We start from the raw sequence: 15,847 nt of genomic DNA on the forward strand, positions 1-15,847 counted from the left end.
TGGTCCTAGGGGTAAGCACTGCAAGATATGGCCCCAAACTAAATCTTGTCCTGTCCCCAGAGTGCGCCAAACAAGGGCCAGTTAACAGCTCTTGGGTGCCACAACATGGTTTTGGGGACAGTAATGGAATTCCTCATGCAAAGTCTGCTCCCTCCTGTCCCTTGGAGCCATCTCCCTGTGGCAGCACCCACATGTAACAAGGCTTCTGACCAGGTTTCCCTGCTGGCCTTTTGTATTTCCTGTTCACTTACCATCACCACCTAGCAATCCTGGATGTCTCCTCAGTACCACCTGAGCAGACCCACATCTTGGTAGAACAGGGTCCTCCCAAGCTCTGTTCTGGGGTGCTTCCTGCAGCCATCCACCACTGCAGCTCCTGGTCTTTTCCCCACCCTGAGATTGGATTCTCCTCCACACATACACCCTACCCGTGTCCCTCCACCCCGCCACCCCAATGGCCTGGGTGGCCTCAGCATGAATCTGATTATATCCCGCTGGTACTTCAAATCCCTTAAGACCCTGGAGCCTAATCTGGGCTTAGTTAGAGCTAAGGCCACACCCGGGCGCATGTTAGCTGTACAGGGGAGCAGCACCCCACTTTGAGACAGGCACAGTGCCAGGATACCTCCCAAACCAACACTCCAGAGCAGCTGGGGCGCAGCCTGGGAGAAAAAATGCCAGGAAAGTGAGTCTGGCTCCCTACTTGACTGGAGCAGGAGGCAGGGAGAGGCAGGAGTGCTACCCAGGAACCAGAGCTGGCCAGACCTGGGCGTGGGGGGGGGGGGTGGGCAGCTGGCCTCCTTTTCTGGGCTCAGGACTTCAAGGAGGCAGTAGAGACCGGCCTTGGAACTGGCTCTGCAGGATGAAGGTGGGGCCTGGGCCCTGGCACAGAGCCCAGGTGGGGGGCCCCACCTCCTGCACCAGCCAATCTGGGGGCACTGGCTCAGGGCCAGGGCTCCCTGAAGCTGGCAAGTGCTCCAGGCACCTGCACAGGCAGGAAGGAGGCAAGCGGTCATGGCGTACAAACAAACGAAGGCTTTATTGGGGTGTGTGTGTGGGGGGGGGGGGGGGGTCAGTCTTCCTTCAGGCTCCCGAACACGGCGGCCGGCACACTCTGCTGCTCCAACCGCACCTCTGGGTAGGGAAAGGACATGAGGTTACTCTCCAGGGAATTGATCACCCCTCCATTGTCTCCCCCACCCCAGCTCCCCACCAAGGCTTGGCCCTCACCGTTGGGCTCCAGATCCATCTCGTCATCCTCGTCCTCATCCAGTTCAATCTCCTCGGGGTTGGCCTGCTGGGCCAGCTGTGCCAGCTCCTCACGGGACGCGTCGCTCCTGGGGGACAAGGACATACAGTGGCACTCAGCAGGACCCAGCGGGCCAGCCACAAGCAACCTTCCCATCTTCACAGTCCCCCCGTCCTGCCTGTACCTCACAAACAGGATCTTGTTTTGGGCCCGTGCGGGCTGGTCTCGCTCGGCCTCAGCTGCCAGCTGCTCCGCCCGCTGCTCAAGCAACTTCATGTCATCCAGGCCGCTTTGTCCAGGGGCCAGGTCGGACACTGAAGAGGGGCAGACAGGAGAGAACCCTGTGCTCAGAGACTGGGTGGGATGGGGCAGGGCTGGGTGGCACTGCCCACCTGGTACCCCTGCTCGCCCCCATCAGGTCCCCTCTGTGGCTGACCTGTGCCCGTGGCGCTGGCTGACACTTTGAGCATCTGTGAGGCCATGAAGTTGACCTGCGTGTTATATGTGGCTTGCACACTGCGGCGGATCCGCAGCATCTCACGGATCGTGTCCTCGTTGCCGTGACGCACCTCGAACTCCTTCCACGTCTGCCAGAATGCCCCAGTGGTCTGCGGGACAGATGGACAGAGGATGGATGAGCTTCGGGGCTGGAGGGAATGCCACGCCATGCCGTGCCACAAAATACCTGCCATTCACCCTGCCCTGCCCTGCCTATCTGGGCCCCTCAGGCCTACCCGGGGGTCACAGATCTGTGAACAGAAGCTGTAGATGGCACGGGCACGGTCGATCTCGCCAAGTTTACATTCCATATCAGCGAAGCGCAGGCACATCTCTCGGGCATGCTCATCCGACAGCACCTGGGTGTGTGGGGACCTGGGGGTTCAATGGGCGTCCTCTATGTCCAGGCTGTAAAAACCCGTCCCCAGCCCACCGCAGGCACCTCAATGGCCTTCTGGTAGATGCCACGCGTGTGCGTAACGCCATAGATCTCGGCGGCGCGCTTGATGTAGATGTTGAACATGTCGTACTGCTGAGCGGGCTCCACAGCACGGGTGGCACGCTCGTACACGGCCATGGCGTGCCGTGCCAGCCCCCACTCCTCCTCCAGCTGTGCATACAGCAGGTAGAGCGTTTTGGCATACTTAGGGGGGCAGCCGTCCAGCGCCTGCTCGAAGAGGTCCCTAGCGCGCTCCAACTTACGGCCACCGTAGCGGGCAATAAACTTGGTCAGGTAGGTGCTCCAGAATGTCGATACGTTGGGCCACTTGAACAGCGAGATGCCGCGCTCGTAGGCCTGTGGGGGTGAGTGGGGTATTGGGCAGAATTGAGTGAAGGAGGGCCCGGAGAGATAGCACAGCGGCGTTTGCCTTGCAAGCAGCCGATCCAGGACCAAAAATGGTTGGTTCGAATTCTGGTGTCCCATACGGTCCCCCGTGTCTGCCAGGAGCTATTTCTGAGCAGACAGCCAGGAGTAACCCCTGAGCAACGCCGGGTGTGGCCCAAAAACCAAAAAAAAAAAAAAGAATTGAGTGAAGGGGCACTCCAGGTCTTCTAAACAGACTTCGGCCACCAAGACCTGGTTGGTGCCAGTCTCCAATCTCCAGTCACGATGACTGTGTTTGTCACTCTGGGGGAGAATGGGGTCCCACACCCATGCCTGGTCTGTTCCCATACAGATCCACCTTGACCCTCAACGAGGGGGTTGGAGGGGTTCACACAGGTATACGAGCTCATGTAAAACACCTGAAGTATCTGTGAGCTGCTGCCACTTCTTCTACACTTTCCCCGTCTACACTTCCCTCATGCTCCTAGTGGGGCCGGCACCCTGCAGTGCCGAAGGTCATCTGATTGTCCACATGGGCCTTTCCGTTAGACCCAACCTCCAGCCCCCTGCCACCCAAGGCCTGGCACCCCTGTGAGGCGAGGGTGAGCAAGGGGGAAGAGTACACAGTGATGCCTGTGTGAGAAAAGAAGGTAGCTGGGTTAGGACACAGGACAGTTGTCAGGTTTGCTCCCCAACACTCGATAGGGTTCCCCTGAGCCCCACTGGAGTGATCCCTGAGTGGAGAGCCAGGAATTAGCCCTGAGCACTACCGGGTGTAGCCCAAAAGTAAAATAAAATAACATTAAAATAAAAAAGCAAGGGCTGGAGCAATAGCACAGCAGTAGAGTATTTGCTTTGCATGTGGCTGACCTGGGATGGACCCAGGTTCAATCACTGGCATTCCAAGTGGTCCCATGAGCCTGCCAGGAGTGATTTCTGAGTGCAGAGCCAGGAGTAACCCCTGAATGCCACCAGGTGTGACCCAAAACCCAAAAATAAATAAATAAAATAAAAAAGCAAAGTCACAAGAAGGAGCAAGGTGGTGGCAGGCAGCCGGGGTGGGGCGTGGGTTCGGGCGTGGGCCCCAGTCTGTGCGCCCACCTTGAAGCTCTCCTCGAAGTACTTGTGCTCCTCCAGGAACATGGCGTAATTGATGACGATCTGTGGGGTGGCGATGCGCAGGTCCAGGATGCGGTCATACACCGCCTTGGTGGACTGTGGGGAGAGTCGACAGGTGGGAAGGGGGTCCCTGAACCAGTATGGCCCAACCCTGCCCTGTTCAGTTCCCATCCTCACCTGGAAGGTACCCAGACTCTCCTCCAGATCAGCCAGCATGGACCACACCTTCAGGGACTTGTACACGCGATTCTGCACCGGCTCCGAGCCATCAAAGTACTCGGCACGGCGTGCGGGCAGTGCTGTGGCCTTCTACAGGATGGAGGGAATGAATGGATAAGGCAGTGAGGAGGATGAGATTCCCGGGCCTGCTCCTGCACTCCGGAAATTCCTTTCCTACCTTCCCATGAAGTCACCCAGGGGCAGACACTCACCCTCAGCAGCCGCAGGGCCTGGTCATAGCTCTCATGCCGCAGCTCCAGCTCGCCACACTCGCACCACACGCTGGCCAGGTCATCCACCTGCTTGAAGCTCACCTTGGTGGCTTTCTCCAGGATGACACGGGCCTGTGGGTTGCAGGAGCCAGGCTCATGGGTGCCCTTGGGCTGACAATGTGTGCTGAGCACCCCCAGAGGACCATGTCTCTCTCTTTCACACACACCCACACCCACACACCCACACCCACACGTTCACAGGTGCGGACAGTACTCACGTCGTCCAGCTGTCCATTATCCTCATAGAACTTGGCGAAGGCCACCCAGAGCGTGTGCGGTTTGCCGGTGGCTTTGAAGGGGTCCACGGTCTGCACAGCCTCCGTGTAAGTGTTGATGATCTGCACAGAAGGGCCCGGTCAGGCAAAACCGGGAGAGGGGACCCCGGGAAAAGGGGAGGGGAGAAGGCGCGGGGTCGGTGAGAGCACCTCGCGGAGGTCGGCCCTGATGCAGGGCCACGCGCTTGTGCCACTCATGCACATGGTGCGGGTTCTGGCGCAGCAGGACGCTGTTCAGTAGCAGTGGCCGCCTCGAGATGAGCTGCTCGAAGCGGGCCAGGCGCAGCTCTAGATCCACATCGTCTGCAGTGAAGGGGAAGAGAAGGAGGTGTGAGGCGGTGCTGTCTCAGTATCCCTGTCTGCCTCTGCCCCACTGTCCACCCATCCCAGAACATGGAACCCAGATATGCCTGAACTGCATGCACCACCCCCCCCAACCTGGCTTGTCCTTACGACCCAGAAAACCCAATGTGCTCACTGAGCTGTGACCTAACCTTTCCCCAATACCACCTCCTCCCCGTGCTCCCCCCTGCGTTTCTCTTTAACCCCAACTCATTCTCCCTCCTCCCCTCAGCTCTCCTTCCGCCCCCAATTCTTCTGTCTTCTCATCCCTGCTCTTCCTTCTCCCCCAGCTTACTCACCCACATCCCCAGCAGTTCTCCCTCCTCCTCAGACCTCCTTCCTGTCCACCAAGTCTCTCTTTTCCAATCCAGCTCTCCCTCTGTTCCCAGCTCACTCCACCCAAAAATTTCTCCTCTTCCCCAAAATCACTCCCCCTCCTCTCCCTGCATTTCCTGCTCTACTCTCAGCTCTCCCTCAACCCTCCACAGTACCTCTCCTCCACCAGCTCACCCCTGCCTCCTCCCACCCCGGCTCACCCTCCTCCTCTCGGCCCAACTCTGACGCTGTCTCCATTTTGGCAGCAATCATGCTCTCCTCGAACTGTGCATAGCTGTCGAACACTTGTGTGAAGTCGCGCACGGTCATCACGGTTCGGATGGCCTCCTCGTACACGTCCCGCGCCTGCATCAACAGGGCGGTTAGACTCCTCGGAGGCAGAGATGGGCTGCCACAACCACCCCATGGAAACCTGATCCCCAGCTAGGCCACACAGTTCAGGCCTGCTCCTCTTCCCTGAGCTAGCTATCCCCTCCAACAGTACCCAGCTGCTCTGTGCCCCAGGAATGCTGAAGGGGACTTGACACAACGCAGCTGCCCAGCTCCTCCAAACTCCACTGCCATGTCTGTTCCCATATTCTCTAGTCTTTCCCCCCAACAGCCATGGGGCCTCCCCAAGCACCCCGACTCAATATTCCCCTGCCTGATGCCAAGTCACCCCATAGGTGCTGGCAGTGACACGGAGGAGACACTGCCACCCAAGTCTGCAGAAGAAGCCCGGATGTAGGGCTAGAGCGACAGTTCAGCAGGGAGGGTGCTGGCCTTGCACATGGCCAACCCAGGCTCCATCTCAGCACCAAAGAGGGTCCCCTGAGCTCTGCAGGAGCCCATCTCTGAGCACAGGGCTAGGGAGTCATCCCTGAGCACTACAGGGCAAACAAAATAAGAGAGAAGAAAGAGAACCACTTTGGATCTGGGTGAGCCCAAGGAAAGCAGCCAGGGAAAAGAAAAAGCTGAGGGGTGGGGGCTCGACCAAGTGGGGTTCGGGGCTCATTGCCGTGAGGGAAGGGAGCTGAGTGATGTGAATGTCCACAAAAGGGTCCTCTCGCACTTGAGCGCCCCTGGACCCAGGTTACCTTCTCAAAAGTGGCCCACTGCGGATGTAGTAGTCAGCCAATGAGCACCAGAGCTTGCCCAGTGGTCTGTGAAACGTGTGAGGGCCGCCCCGGATGATCGCATCCACGTTTAGAGCCTGCACCTTGTCAGGTTCTGCGAGATGAGGTCGCAGAGCTCGTGCCAGAGCTGCAAGGGCAGGGAAACAGACACAGCTGGAATTGGCCAGGGATGGGAATGGGGGATGGAGTCCCCCACAGCCGCCACCCACCCCCTGGCCTACTTGGTAGTTGGACTTTCCGGCTTTTGGACACGAAGCGCTATCATTAACCACAGTGGCAGGCGCTGGGCCGCCTCGTCCAGCCGGTCACTGGACTTAGAGGTACTCGATAAACTCCTCGGCACTCTCAGGGACTCAGCTGCAACAGCCCCACCCGCACTCCGTCAGGGTTTGGAATGGCCACCCCAGTGTCTCTCAGCCCTGCCCGGCATTCATCCCTGCCACCCTGCCCCTGGAGCTTGGCCCTCAGAGTCTCTGCTTCACTCCCAGCTCAGTGATCACCCCTGACCTGCCCCCTCTTACCTTGAGGATTAGCTGCCGGTAGCCCCGCACAGCCGTCTCAGGCAGTGGGTGTGAGCGCAGGAAGCGCAGATACAGGGGCCAGATACGGGGAGTGCTGCGTGATGGGGAGCGCCCGCAGTTGCACGATCAAAGGTGCGACGTGTGTGCGTGACCCGGGACCCTGGTCCATGAGGAACTGGCAATAGTCCAGCCCAAAGACGAGGCATCTAGGGAAAACAGTAAATGGATGGTGTGAGGGCAGGGCACCCCCACTTACCCCCAGCTGTCAACTGGGACCAACAACATGGCTGGATCCAGGTCCTCTGAGATCATCCTGAGGGACCAAGGTGATAGCATGGCAGGTAGGGCATTGCCTTGTATGCGGCCAAACCAGGTTCGATCCCCAGCATCCCACATGCCTGCCCTTGATCCTGCCAGGAGCGATTTTTGAGTGTAGAGCCAGGGAGTAACCCCTGAGCACCGCTGGGTGTGGCCCAAAAAAACAAACAAAGAACATTCTGGGACCAAAGCCTAGCTCTATCCTAGGACTGAGCACCCCTGCTGCAGCCCCCCACCTTGTGCATGAACCACGAAGGCTCTCTCATGGCAGTTGTTGACGTCCTCGTAGGCAGGGTCGGTTGACACAGCGGTGCTTGACTTGTGCCCGGCGGGCCTTCAGGTATCTGTACCCACAGTTTGTAGCTGGGGCAGGGAGAATTAGGATAGAAATGCAGACCAGGGTGAGTCAAACATTATGAGCCCCCAAAACTATTCCCTACTGCCACCAACCCCTGTGGTGGTGTCTGGAACTTCCTAGGGTACCTCACCCCCACCCCTAGGGTCTACCAGTCAGTTCTGAAAAGAGTGGCCCAGAGAGGAAAAGTTTCCCCTGAGGGGCAGGGGGGTGCTTCACTGCAGGGCAGTAGTTTGAGTGCACGCTCATACAGCTGGTGAGTTGGGCCTCGGGGCACCCTGCTTGAACTCGATGTAGCGAAGCCAGCACTTGACAGAGAACTGGTTCCGCATAATTTTCCTCCTCATAGGGGAGGTCCTCTTCCTCCCTGCGGGGAGAGGGAAGGTGGGGGAGAAAGCACCTGCTCTCAGAACCAGGTGCAGTACTGCTTGCTCTGCCAACTCACCAACTCTAGGGTCCCAGTTACCCATTCCAACTGGTTCACCAGATGCCCATGAGGACATAGGAAACTAGTCAGATCTTTCTGCCCTTGGATTCTTTGTCCCTCCTAAGCCTCAGCATCACACCAAAGGCTTTTATGCCCAACACAAGACTGCTGAGCCTGAGTCACAGTACAGGGGTTAAGGGAATGGTCTTGCAAGCATCTGACCCGGGTTCCATCCCTGGAACCATCCAGTGCCCACAATCATCCACCAAAGAGTATATCCTGACCACTGCTAAATGTGGGTTCAAATTCCTCAAGCTCTCCCCCCGCCCTAAGACCCTAAGACAATAATTGCAGACACACAAGTGTTGCCTGGACACAGTTTCATATTTTTTGGGGGGTTGGATTTTTGGGTCACATCTACAGGGCTCAGATTTTACTTGGGGACCATATGGAATGCTGGGAGTTAAAACCCAGGTTGGTCCCAGGTCAGCGTGCAAGGCAAACAACTACGCGATGTGCACTGCTCATGCCCCAAACTTTGTTTTCTGTGCTTTGAGGTTTAGTTATCCTGGAGATGCTTTGGGGGAGATTACGTGGTACCCAAGGACAGAATCGCATGCAAAGCCTGTGCTCGGGGCCCTTTGGGTCATCTTCCCAGTGGAATGCCAGGCTTGGAAGCCACAACTTTCTATGATTCCATTCACTCAGTGGTTCAGATCACACACCAGGTTCCTGAGAGAGCGGGTCTGAGCCCAAGCCCCTGCCAGACCTCTGCCCTGCATACCAATCTCTTCCCATGCACAGGATTCTCAAGGCCCTGCTTGCCTAGAATCTCAAATGTTTCCCTGCGCCTCAAGAGAGTCTGGAAAGCGATAAATCCATCTTTAAGCCCTCACCGCCGCTAAGATCCTTAGGTCCCCCTATTCCAAGAATACGGCGTAGGATATCCTATCCTCGGGGTCGACTGGACACCTTCTGGCCCCACATCCCCGGGTCTTCGCTTCCGACCCCAGGACTTGATTTTTGTTTTTGCATCAATTATGTTTACCCCAGATTATAACGTTCGGACCCCGCCAAAGAGACTTTCCCCGGGAAATCGGAAACTGCAGGCCCCTTTAACCCTTTTCTAAACTCTGAGATTTTTAGCTCGGCGTCTCTCCTTCTCCTCTCCCTCCTAGCCCGCTCCCTTTTCCCACCCCAGGATCGCTTCGCCTCCAAGGGCTGCAGCAGCGCCAAGTCCATGCAGGCATCACTGTCCCCGCCTCCGGCCCGGTAGTGCACCCCGAACTTTTGGGCGGAACCAAAGCTTTAGCTAGATTCTCCAAGGCGGCCAGGCTTCGGTTCTTAAAGCATCTTATGCCTCTCTGTCCCCCTGAAAAAAATCACCCCAGTCCCCTTTAGCAGACTCACAAAAACGAGGTCGCCGAACGTCGGGACGCGACGACCGCGCCCATCACCACCATTTTCCCGGGGCTTCCCTGGGCGAGCGTCGCTGAGTTTTTACGTCACCCACCTTAGACCCGCCCCCTAAGAGAAGACTCTTATTTCCTATTGGCTAAAACCCTTTGCGCATGCGCTCGCGTGTTGATTTTTTCCGCTCGGACCTGCCAGTGTCCGAAAGTAGAGGGAGGCGGGCTAAGATGACGTTACGAGAAAACGATCTTTCGACCCAATCAGCTGCAGCCGTAGAAACCGCGAAATCCCAATGAACTGGGAGCCTTGCTGGAAGGTGGGGCTGGAAGGGGCGGAGGGGCGGAAGCGACTCTGGCAGGTTGGGAGCTGCCGAGATGGGGGTGAAATGGAGGTGTTTCGGGTCAGTGAAACCCACAGAATAGAGATCTGAAGAGGGGAGGGATGCCAAATACAGAGCACCCTGGGGGATAAAGGTGCTGACATTGAAGTGGGACTTAGCAGAGGGTGTGTGTTGTCGGAAGAAATGGGGGGACTCCAAGAGGGGCGATGGAAAACTCAGGACCTGGGGTAACCCTTGCATTTGGGGTAGATGGCTTCAGTAGGGGACTCTTAACTCTACACACTTTGGGAGAGGAACGTTGAAGAATGTTCTCTCTGGGTTTGGGGGAATCACCTGGATCTCAGTTGGAAGGGACCTAAAAGTTTGCAGTAGGAGCTCGAGGTATGGATGATGGGAGAGAGCGTTTTGACGAAGGACTCTGAAGGGGCCTTTGGGAGCAAGATCAATTGGATTGCACAGGAAATAGATTTTGTCTTGGGGGGGCTCTGCCTGCTGCTGTTGGACATACGATTCGATGCAAACCCAATCAAACCCTCCTGCATGCCTGCGCTCCAGCCCAGTGACTCTCTCTACTCTTCTCTTCTCTTCTACTTCTCTCTCTCTCTCTCTCTCTCTCTCACTCTCTCTCTCACTCTCTCTCTCTCTCACCACCCCATTGTGAAACTCTGGAGGTTCAGGGGACAGTGATAGCACAGCAGGTTAGGTGTTTGCCTTGCACGTGGCAGACCCGGGTTTGAACCCCCAGCATCCCATATGGTCTCCCAAACCTGCCAGGAGTTAATTTCTGAGCACAGAACCCGGAGTAACCCAATGACATTCCCCCCCCCCAAAAAAAACTTGAGTTTATGGCAATGAGGCCCTCTGCAAGGAGTTGTTCTGGGCTTTGGGGGAAGGTATGCCTGCATGTGGAGTGGGAGGGCAGAAACCCAAGTCCTGCTTACCCCACCACCTGCCCTTTCCAGATGGTTCTCTACCTCACTTTCCCCGTGGCCATGTTCTGGGTTGCCAATCAGGGCCGATTGGTGTTGAGCACAACGTCATACAGCGCAAGGTGGGTGCGGGAATCTTTGGGGGGGGGGTTGTTGAATCCAGCCAAGGGCTTTTGGGGATTGCCTCTTGTTTCTCCCAGAATCTCCTTTCGGGGTCCAGGAGCATGCTCTAATTGTGTTTTTTTGTCCCACAGAGGGAGCTGTGGCCTCCTGAGACAGAAGAGCAGGTAAGTGACTTATTGCTCCTTCCACTAGAGGTCTCCATGACAGGTGAGGGGTTTGCCATGATAATGTGCTCAGCTGTGGCCAGGGAGCCGAGAGCCAGGGCCTGGTTTCTGGGAGGCCCCCAATCCCCGTTGCCCCATGATGGTAATCTCACTCTAGTGGTTCCTGGTTCTTTAGGGGTTGGTGGCAAGGATTAGGGAGGGTAGCAAGGATTGGGACCACAAGGCTGGTATTGCTCAGGTTTATTCCTGGCTCTATGCTCAAGGATCACTTCTGATGGGCATTGGGGCACCCTATACAGTTCTAGGATTTGAATCCCAGTGGTCTACTACATGCATAGTAAGATTGCTATTCTTGTGGGGCTGGAGTGATAGCACAGCGGTAGGGCATTTGAGTTGCACACGGCCAACCCTGGATGGACCTCGGTTCTATCCTGGCATCCTATATAGTCCCCTAAGCCTGCCAGGAGTGATTTCTGAGCACAGAGCCAGGAGTAACTCCTGACCGCCACCGCTTGTAACCCCAACCCCCACCCCCACCCCAAAGATGCTTTCTTGGCAGATGGAGAGATAGTACCATGGGGAGGGTGCTTGCCTTGCATGTGCCCGAACCTGGGTTTGATTCCCCAGCATCTCAAATAGTTCCTTGAGCACCACCAGTAATAGTCCCTGAGCACTGTATTTATGGCCCTAAAACTAACAAAGAAGTCAAGTGCCTTCCCTTTTGTCCCATCTTTTTCTTTTCTTTTCTTTTCTTTCTTTTTTTTTTTTTTTTTTTTTTTTTGGTTTTTTTTTGGGTCACACCCGGAAGCGCTCAGGGGTTACTCTGGCTCTATGCTCAGAAAATCGCCCCAGGCAGGCACGGGGAACCATTATGGAATGCGGGGACTCACACCACCGTCCTTCTGCATGAAAGGCAAACGCGCCTTACCTCCATGCTAATCTCTCCGGTCCCTCCATCTCTTGATTTTGGGGCCAAATACCACAATATACTCTGGCATTCTCGAGTGACCCACAGGGATGCTGGGAATCTGGCTGTATCCAGAGCAGTCCTTGTTTCTAACTGGACTAGGGTTTTCCCTGTGCTTCATGGGTAGCTGGGAGTTGGGGAGCAGTGGAAGGAGAGATGTCCAAGCCCTGAGCTGTGTGTGTCATGTGTCTCCTCACACCCCCTTCCCCCATCCTTTCTTCCTTTCCCATCCCCTGTCCCTTGCACAGCGCCGAGAGGTGGAAGAATTCAAGGATCGGTTTAAGGAAACAGCGGGAAGAGAAGCTACTTCGGGCTGTCCAGCACAGCTCCTGAAGCGGCCAAAGTCTGGAGCCCTGCCCGCATGAAATAGCTGCATGAAATAACACACAAGCACGCGTGAAATAATATACGTTCCACACCACATTTTTCTTGCTTCCTGGTCCTCATGCCAGCTTTATTGTCTGCCTGTAGGAGGGGGTCTAGTGGGAGCATGGTGCCCCCCATGGCTGCTCAGGCCCTTCAAGGGGCTTGTGTCTGGGGCTGGGGGCTGCTGTTGCGTCGGAAGCTGAGTGCTGTCGGGTCCTGGGGGACAAGAAGTGGTTGGGGGCTGAGGGTCCCAGGACGCTTCTGCATTTTGTCCTGTAGAGGAAGAGATTAGGTTATGAGGAGGATTAAGACCAAGGAGGGTTGGGCCGGGGGGAAGGTGGGCGCTAGAGGTAAGGTGTCTGGCCTTTGGCAAGCTCTAGCGTAGGCAGGACCTCGGTATCGATCCCCCGGTGTCCCATATGGTCCCCCAAGCCAGGGGAGGATTTTCTGAGCGCATAGCCAGGAGTAACCCACTGAGCAGTCAACGGGTGTGGCCCAAAAACCAAAAACCAAAAAAAAAAAAAAAAGACCAAGGAGGAGAGAAGAGTCTAGCATGTTCCCCCTCTGCTCCCCCATTCCCAAACCTTCGGTTTTTGTTTTTTTTTTTTAACATTTTTGGGGTCACATCCAACAGTGTTCAGGGCTCTGCACTCAGGATTCACTCCTGACAGGGTTCTGGGACCTAAGGGATGTGGGGATTGAAACCCACATCAGTTGTGTGCAAGGACAGCGGCACTCCCCACTGTTCTATGCTCCAGCCAAGTCCCAGAATCTTGAGAATATCTGTTGTGGACTTAGGGTGGTGGGGTGCAATTTTTAGAGTGGAGGGACAGGGGTGACTTCCTGGGGAGGGGGGAGGACTGTCTTCTCTATCCAGAGCCCTGAGTTTTCAGCTTGGCTTTATGGTCTTCATGCCCTAGAGCAGCCTTTTCCAGTTTGTTGTATCAACATTCTGCAGTCAGACAGAACAGGCAGGTATCTGGGGTGGGCAGTGTTGGGGGGGGGGGGAACAGAAGGAAGGCACCCACCTTAGGGCCCAGAGGCTGGAAGCCAGGCAGGGCGTTGATGGTCACGCGCTGGTCATCCATGCGGCGACCTTGGGTACTGGCCACCATGTCCATGAGGTTGTCCATCTCGGGTGCGGGGCTGCTCTCGCTGTGGGGGGCTGGGAGGGGGCATTTGGCACAGAGACTCCGGGATCCCCCCCATGTAGCCCCTTTCTCTCCTCTCTCTTTGCCCAAGAGCCTCTTGGGTCTTTTTCCCACCCATTACCCCCTCCCAACCTCAGCCCGCCCTCCACCCCCCACTGCCACCAGTCCCTGGTCACTCATCTTGTTGTGTTTTGGGGTGCCCCTACCAGGTAGTGCTCCCAGAAACCAGGGCCTGCTGGGGTGATGGCTCATCACCATGGCTCTGGACCCTCCTTACAGACACCCGCCCACATCCTGTCCTGTTCTTTTCCCTCCTCCCACAGTGCTCACGGTGCTCCGGAGTCTGCCCAGGCTCAGCTTGCAGAGGACAGCGCTGCTCCTCCATGCGGCCTCCCTGAACGTGGCTGAGCAAGTTGAAAAAACCCTCCTGATCAGGGGCGCCCGCCTGTGGACAGACACGTGCTGTGGGGGTCCCGCCAGCTGTCCCCACTCCCCAACCTCCCGACCCAAACTGCAGGCAGGCCTCTACCACTGCTCTTCAGCCCTCACCATGGACCCCACAGCTCCGTTCTGCTCCGCTGCTTCGAATGAGGCTGGTGGTGCCTCCCCGGGCACCCCCGCCCCATCTGACGTGGTCCCCCCATGGGAGCAGCTGCGGGGGAGTGGGGGGAGCCATGTCCTAGTTCCAGCCTAGATGAGAGGATGGCCTGGGGGGCGGGGCCACCCCCAAATCCTCCCAGGGTCCCCTCTGTCAGCGCTGACCTCTGTCCTGGAGCCGAAGACTCGAACCCCCTTTCCCACGGGCACCTCCAGACGCAGAAACTGGGTCAGAGGACCTGGGAGACCCGCTCGCTAATTAAGTGGCCCACAAACGAATGTGTCTTGACATTTGTAGACTCTCTAGGAGTTGGTGGGTATGAGTGGGTGGGGCCTGCTTACGTCTCTTTGGGGGTTGATACCCCCACTCCTTCCCAGGCTGACTGTCTGATCCATCCTTGTATATGCAGGGGGGAAAGGACCCCCCATCCGCTTCCCTCCACCCAGGTCCTATGAGATCCCCACTGACCTCCGTCCTGGCTTTGAGCCTGAGAAGGCTTTTTAAAAGGATTGGGGGTGCCAGGCAGAAAATCGCTTCTCCATCCCCCAAATCCCCGCTCATGCCCATCTGCTCCCACCCAGGCTTAAAAACCCCATAAAGATGATCCAGTTCATTGTTCAGTGGCTGGGTGCCAGGGATTGGGGGTGAGGGAAAGAGGTGGGGTGAACCAGGGGATATAGGGGTATGAGTCAAAGCAGGTCAGCACTTGGGACCAGAGCAATGGCACAGCAGGGAGGACATTTATGCCTTGCACGTGGCCTACCCTGATTCCAACTCTGACATGGTCCCTGAGCATGCCAGGAGTGGTTCCTGAGTGCAGTGCCAGGAGTAACGCCTGAGCTCTGCTGGGTGTGCCCCCCGCAAGAAAAGATTGGCACAGTGGAGTAAGGGCATAGACCAGAGCCGTCCTGTGCACTGTTCAGAAATGGCCCCTGGCACCTGGAGGAATTGGACATCACTAAATAATAAGATCTCCCTAGCAAGCTCCCCAATATGACGATGACCCGGCTCCCCTCTCTTTTCACACTGCCCCCCACTCCAAAACTTGGACCCACTACTTCCCACCACCAAGTTGAACTCTGAGCGTTAACCTGAGGAGCGGCAGGAAGGACAGAGGGGCCCCCCTGTCTTCTCCAGAGCAGTCTTCCTCAGCGATATGGAGGTGGAGGCCATGTACCTGTACCCCCAGATGCCTTTCTGGAAACCCAAGTGAGTGTCGTCACGAGATGAACAGGTTACACTCACAATCTTGGCTTCCAAGCAGCCGCCTCCACAGGGGGGGCCCACATCCATATGCCCCCCTCGCCTCCCAAGCTGTGGGTGCCAACTGGTACACCATGCTCCTTCCTCCAACAGTGTCTTCATTTCCTGGGGCTCTCTTGACTAGGAGATACACCCAGAGGGTGGAGATTCCCCACCCCATTAATGAAGAACGGACCCTCCTCACCTCCCCTTAACTTCTTTTGGCTTGTAGTTCCAGGCTAGGACACAAGCCAATATGCATGTCTCATTGGGGGACCACTCCCAGTAAGATACCCTTGGAATGTATTTTTTTCTGCCCTGCTTTATGCATTCAAATGTGCCAGGGATTCAGCTTAGTTTTAACTTTTGGGCCACACCCAGTAGTGATCCAGCCTTATTCCTGGCTCTGCACTCAGGCATCACTCCAGGCAGGGCTCAAGGGACTCTATGGGATGCTGGGGTGAATGCCCTCCCCACTATACTATCTCTCTGGGCCCCTCTGCTTAGATTTTGTAGTGAGGTACAGTTGACCCCAAAACACAGGAGAGCCTGGCCTCCTCCCTGAAGAGTCAGGCGGCAGGTGACCTCAAGTGTCAGGCTTGGTAACTAAGGGCAACTCTGACTTCCTTGGGCATCCCAGGCTCCCTCCTCTTGATTCTTGTCATTTCTTATCCCCCCCCCC

The 15,847-nt window shown here is 56.6% G+C and overlaps 3 protein-coding genes and 1 long non-coding RNA gene across 4 annotated transcripts in view; 1 reads left to right on the forward strand and 3 right to left on the reverse strand.

Annotated features, from left to right (window-relative positions):
* Positions 1–15,847, reverse strand: part of CLEC4G (C-type lectin domain family 4 member G) — a 284,468-nt gene that overhangs the window by 205,346 nt on the left and 63,275 nt on the right. The window lies entirely within an intron of this gene.
* On the reverse strand, positions 1,021–10,281 carry XAB2 (XPA binding protein 2). Its single transcript, XM_049788274.1, is given in 33 exon segments — positions 1,021–1,134; positions 1,231–1,337; positions 1,434–1,563; positions 1,686–1,857; positions 1,984–2,106; positions 2,190–2,543; positions 3,675–3,788; positions 3,870–4,001; positions 4,124–4,255; positions 4,402–4,521; positions 4,607–4,761; positions 5,337–5,481; positions 6,213–6,224; positions 6,227–6,345; positions 6,348–6,378; positions 6,473–6,531; positions 6,534–6,567; positions 6,569–6,602; positions 6,768–6,859; positions 6,861–6,890; positions 6,892–6,927; positions 6,930–6,962; positions 6,964–6,978; positions 7,327–7,338; positions 7,340–7,390; positions 7,392–7,453; positions 7,665–7,705; positions 7,707–7,780; positions 7,782–7,812; positions 8,921–9,159; positions 9,283–9,345; positions 9,523–9,745; positions 10,274–10,281. Coding segments are annotated over 33 exon segments (3,045 nt in total). The 3' UTR covers positions 1,021–1,072.
* On the forward strand, positions 10,582–12,227 carry LOC126031202 (uncharacterized). Its single transcript, XR_007503251.1, has 3 exons — positions 10,582–10,676; positions 10,809–10,841; positions 12,057–12,227. It is a non-coding gene; the product is annotated as an uncharacterized LOC126031202 (long non-coding RNA).
* On the reverse strand, positions 12,257–13,893 carry PCP2 (Purkinje cell protein 2). Its single transcript, XM_049789475.1, has 4 exons — positions 13,875–13,893; positions 13,656–13,770; positions 13,203–13,339; positions 12,257–12,447 (listed from the first exon to the last, which is right to left on the reverse strand). Exons 1-4 carry the CDS (start codon positions 13,875–13,877, stop codon positions 12,328–12,330), a joined length of 375 nt encoding a protein of 124 aa, XP_049645432.1. The 5' UTR covers positions 13,878–13,893; the 3' UTR covers positions 12,257–12,327.

Source organism: Suncus etruscus, chromosome 15 (genome assembly GCF_024139225.1).
Source record: "Suncus etruscus isolate mSunEtr1 chromosome 15, mSunEtr1.pri.cur, whole genome shotgun sequence".
NCBI classification, from domain to species: Eukaryota; Metazoa; Chordata; class Mammalia; order Eulipotyphla; family Soricidae; genus Suncus; species Suncus etruscus.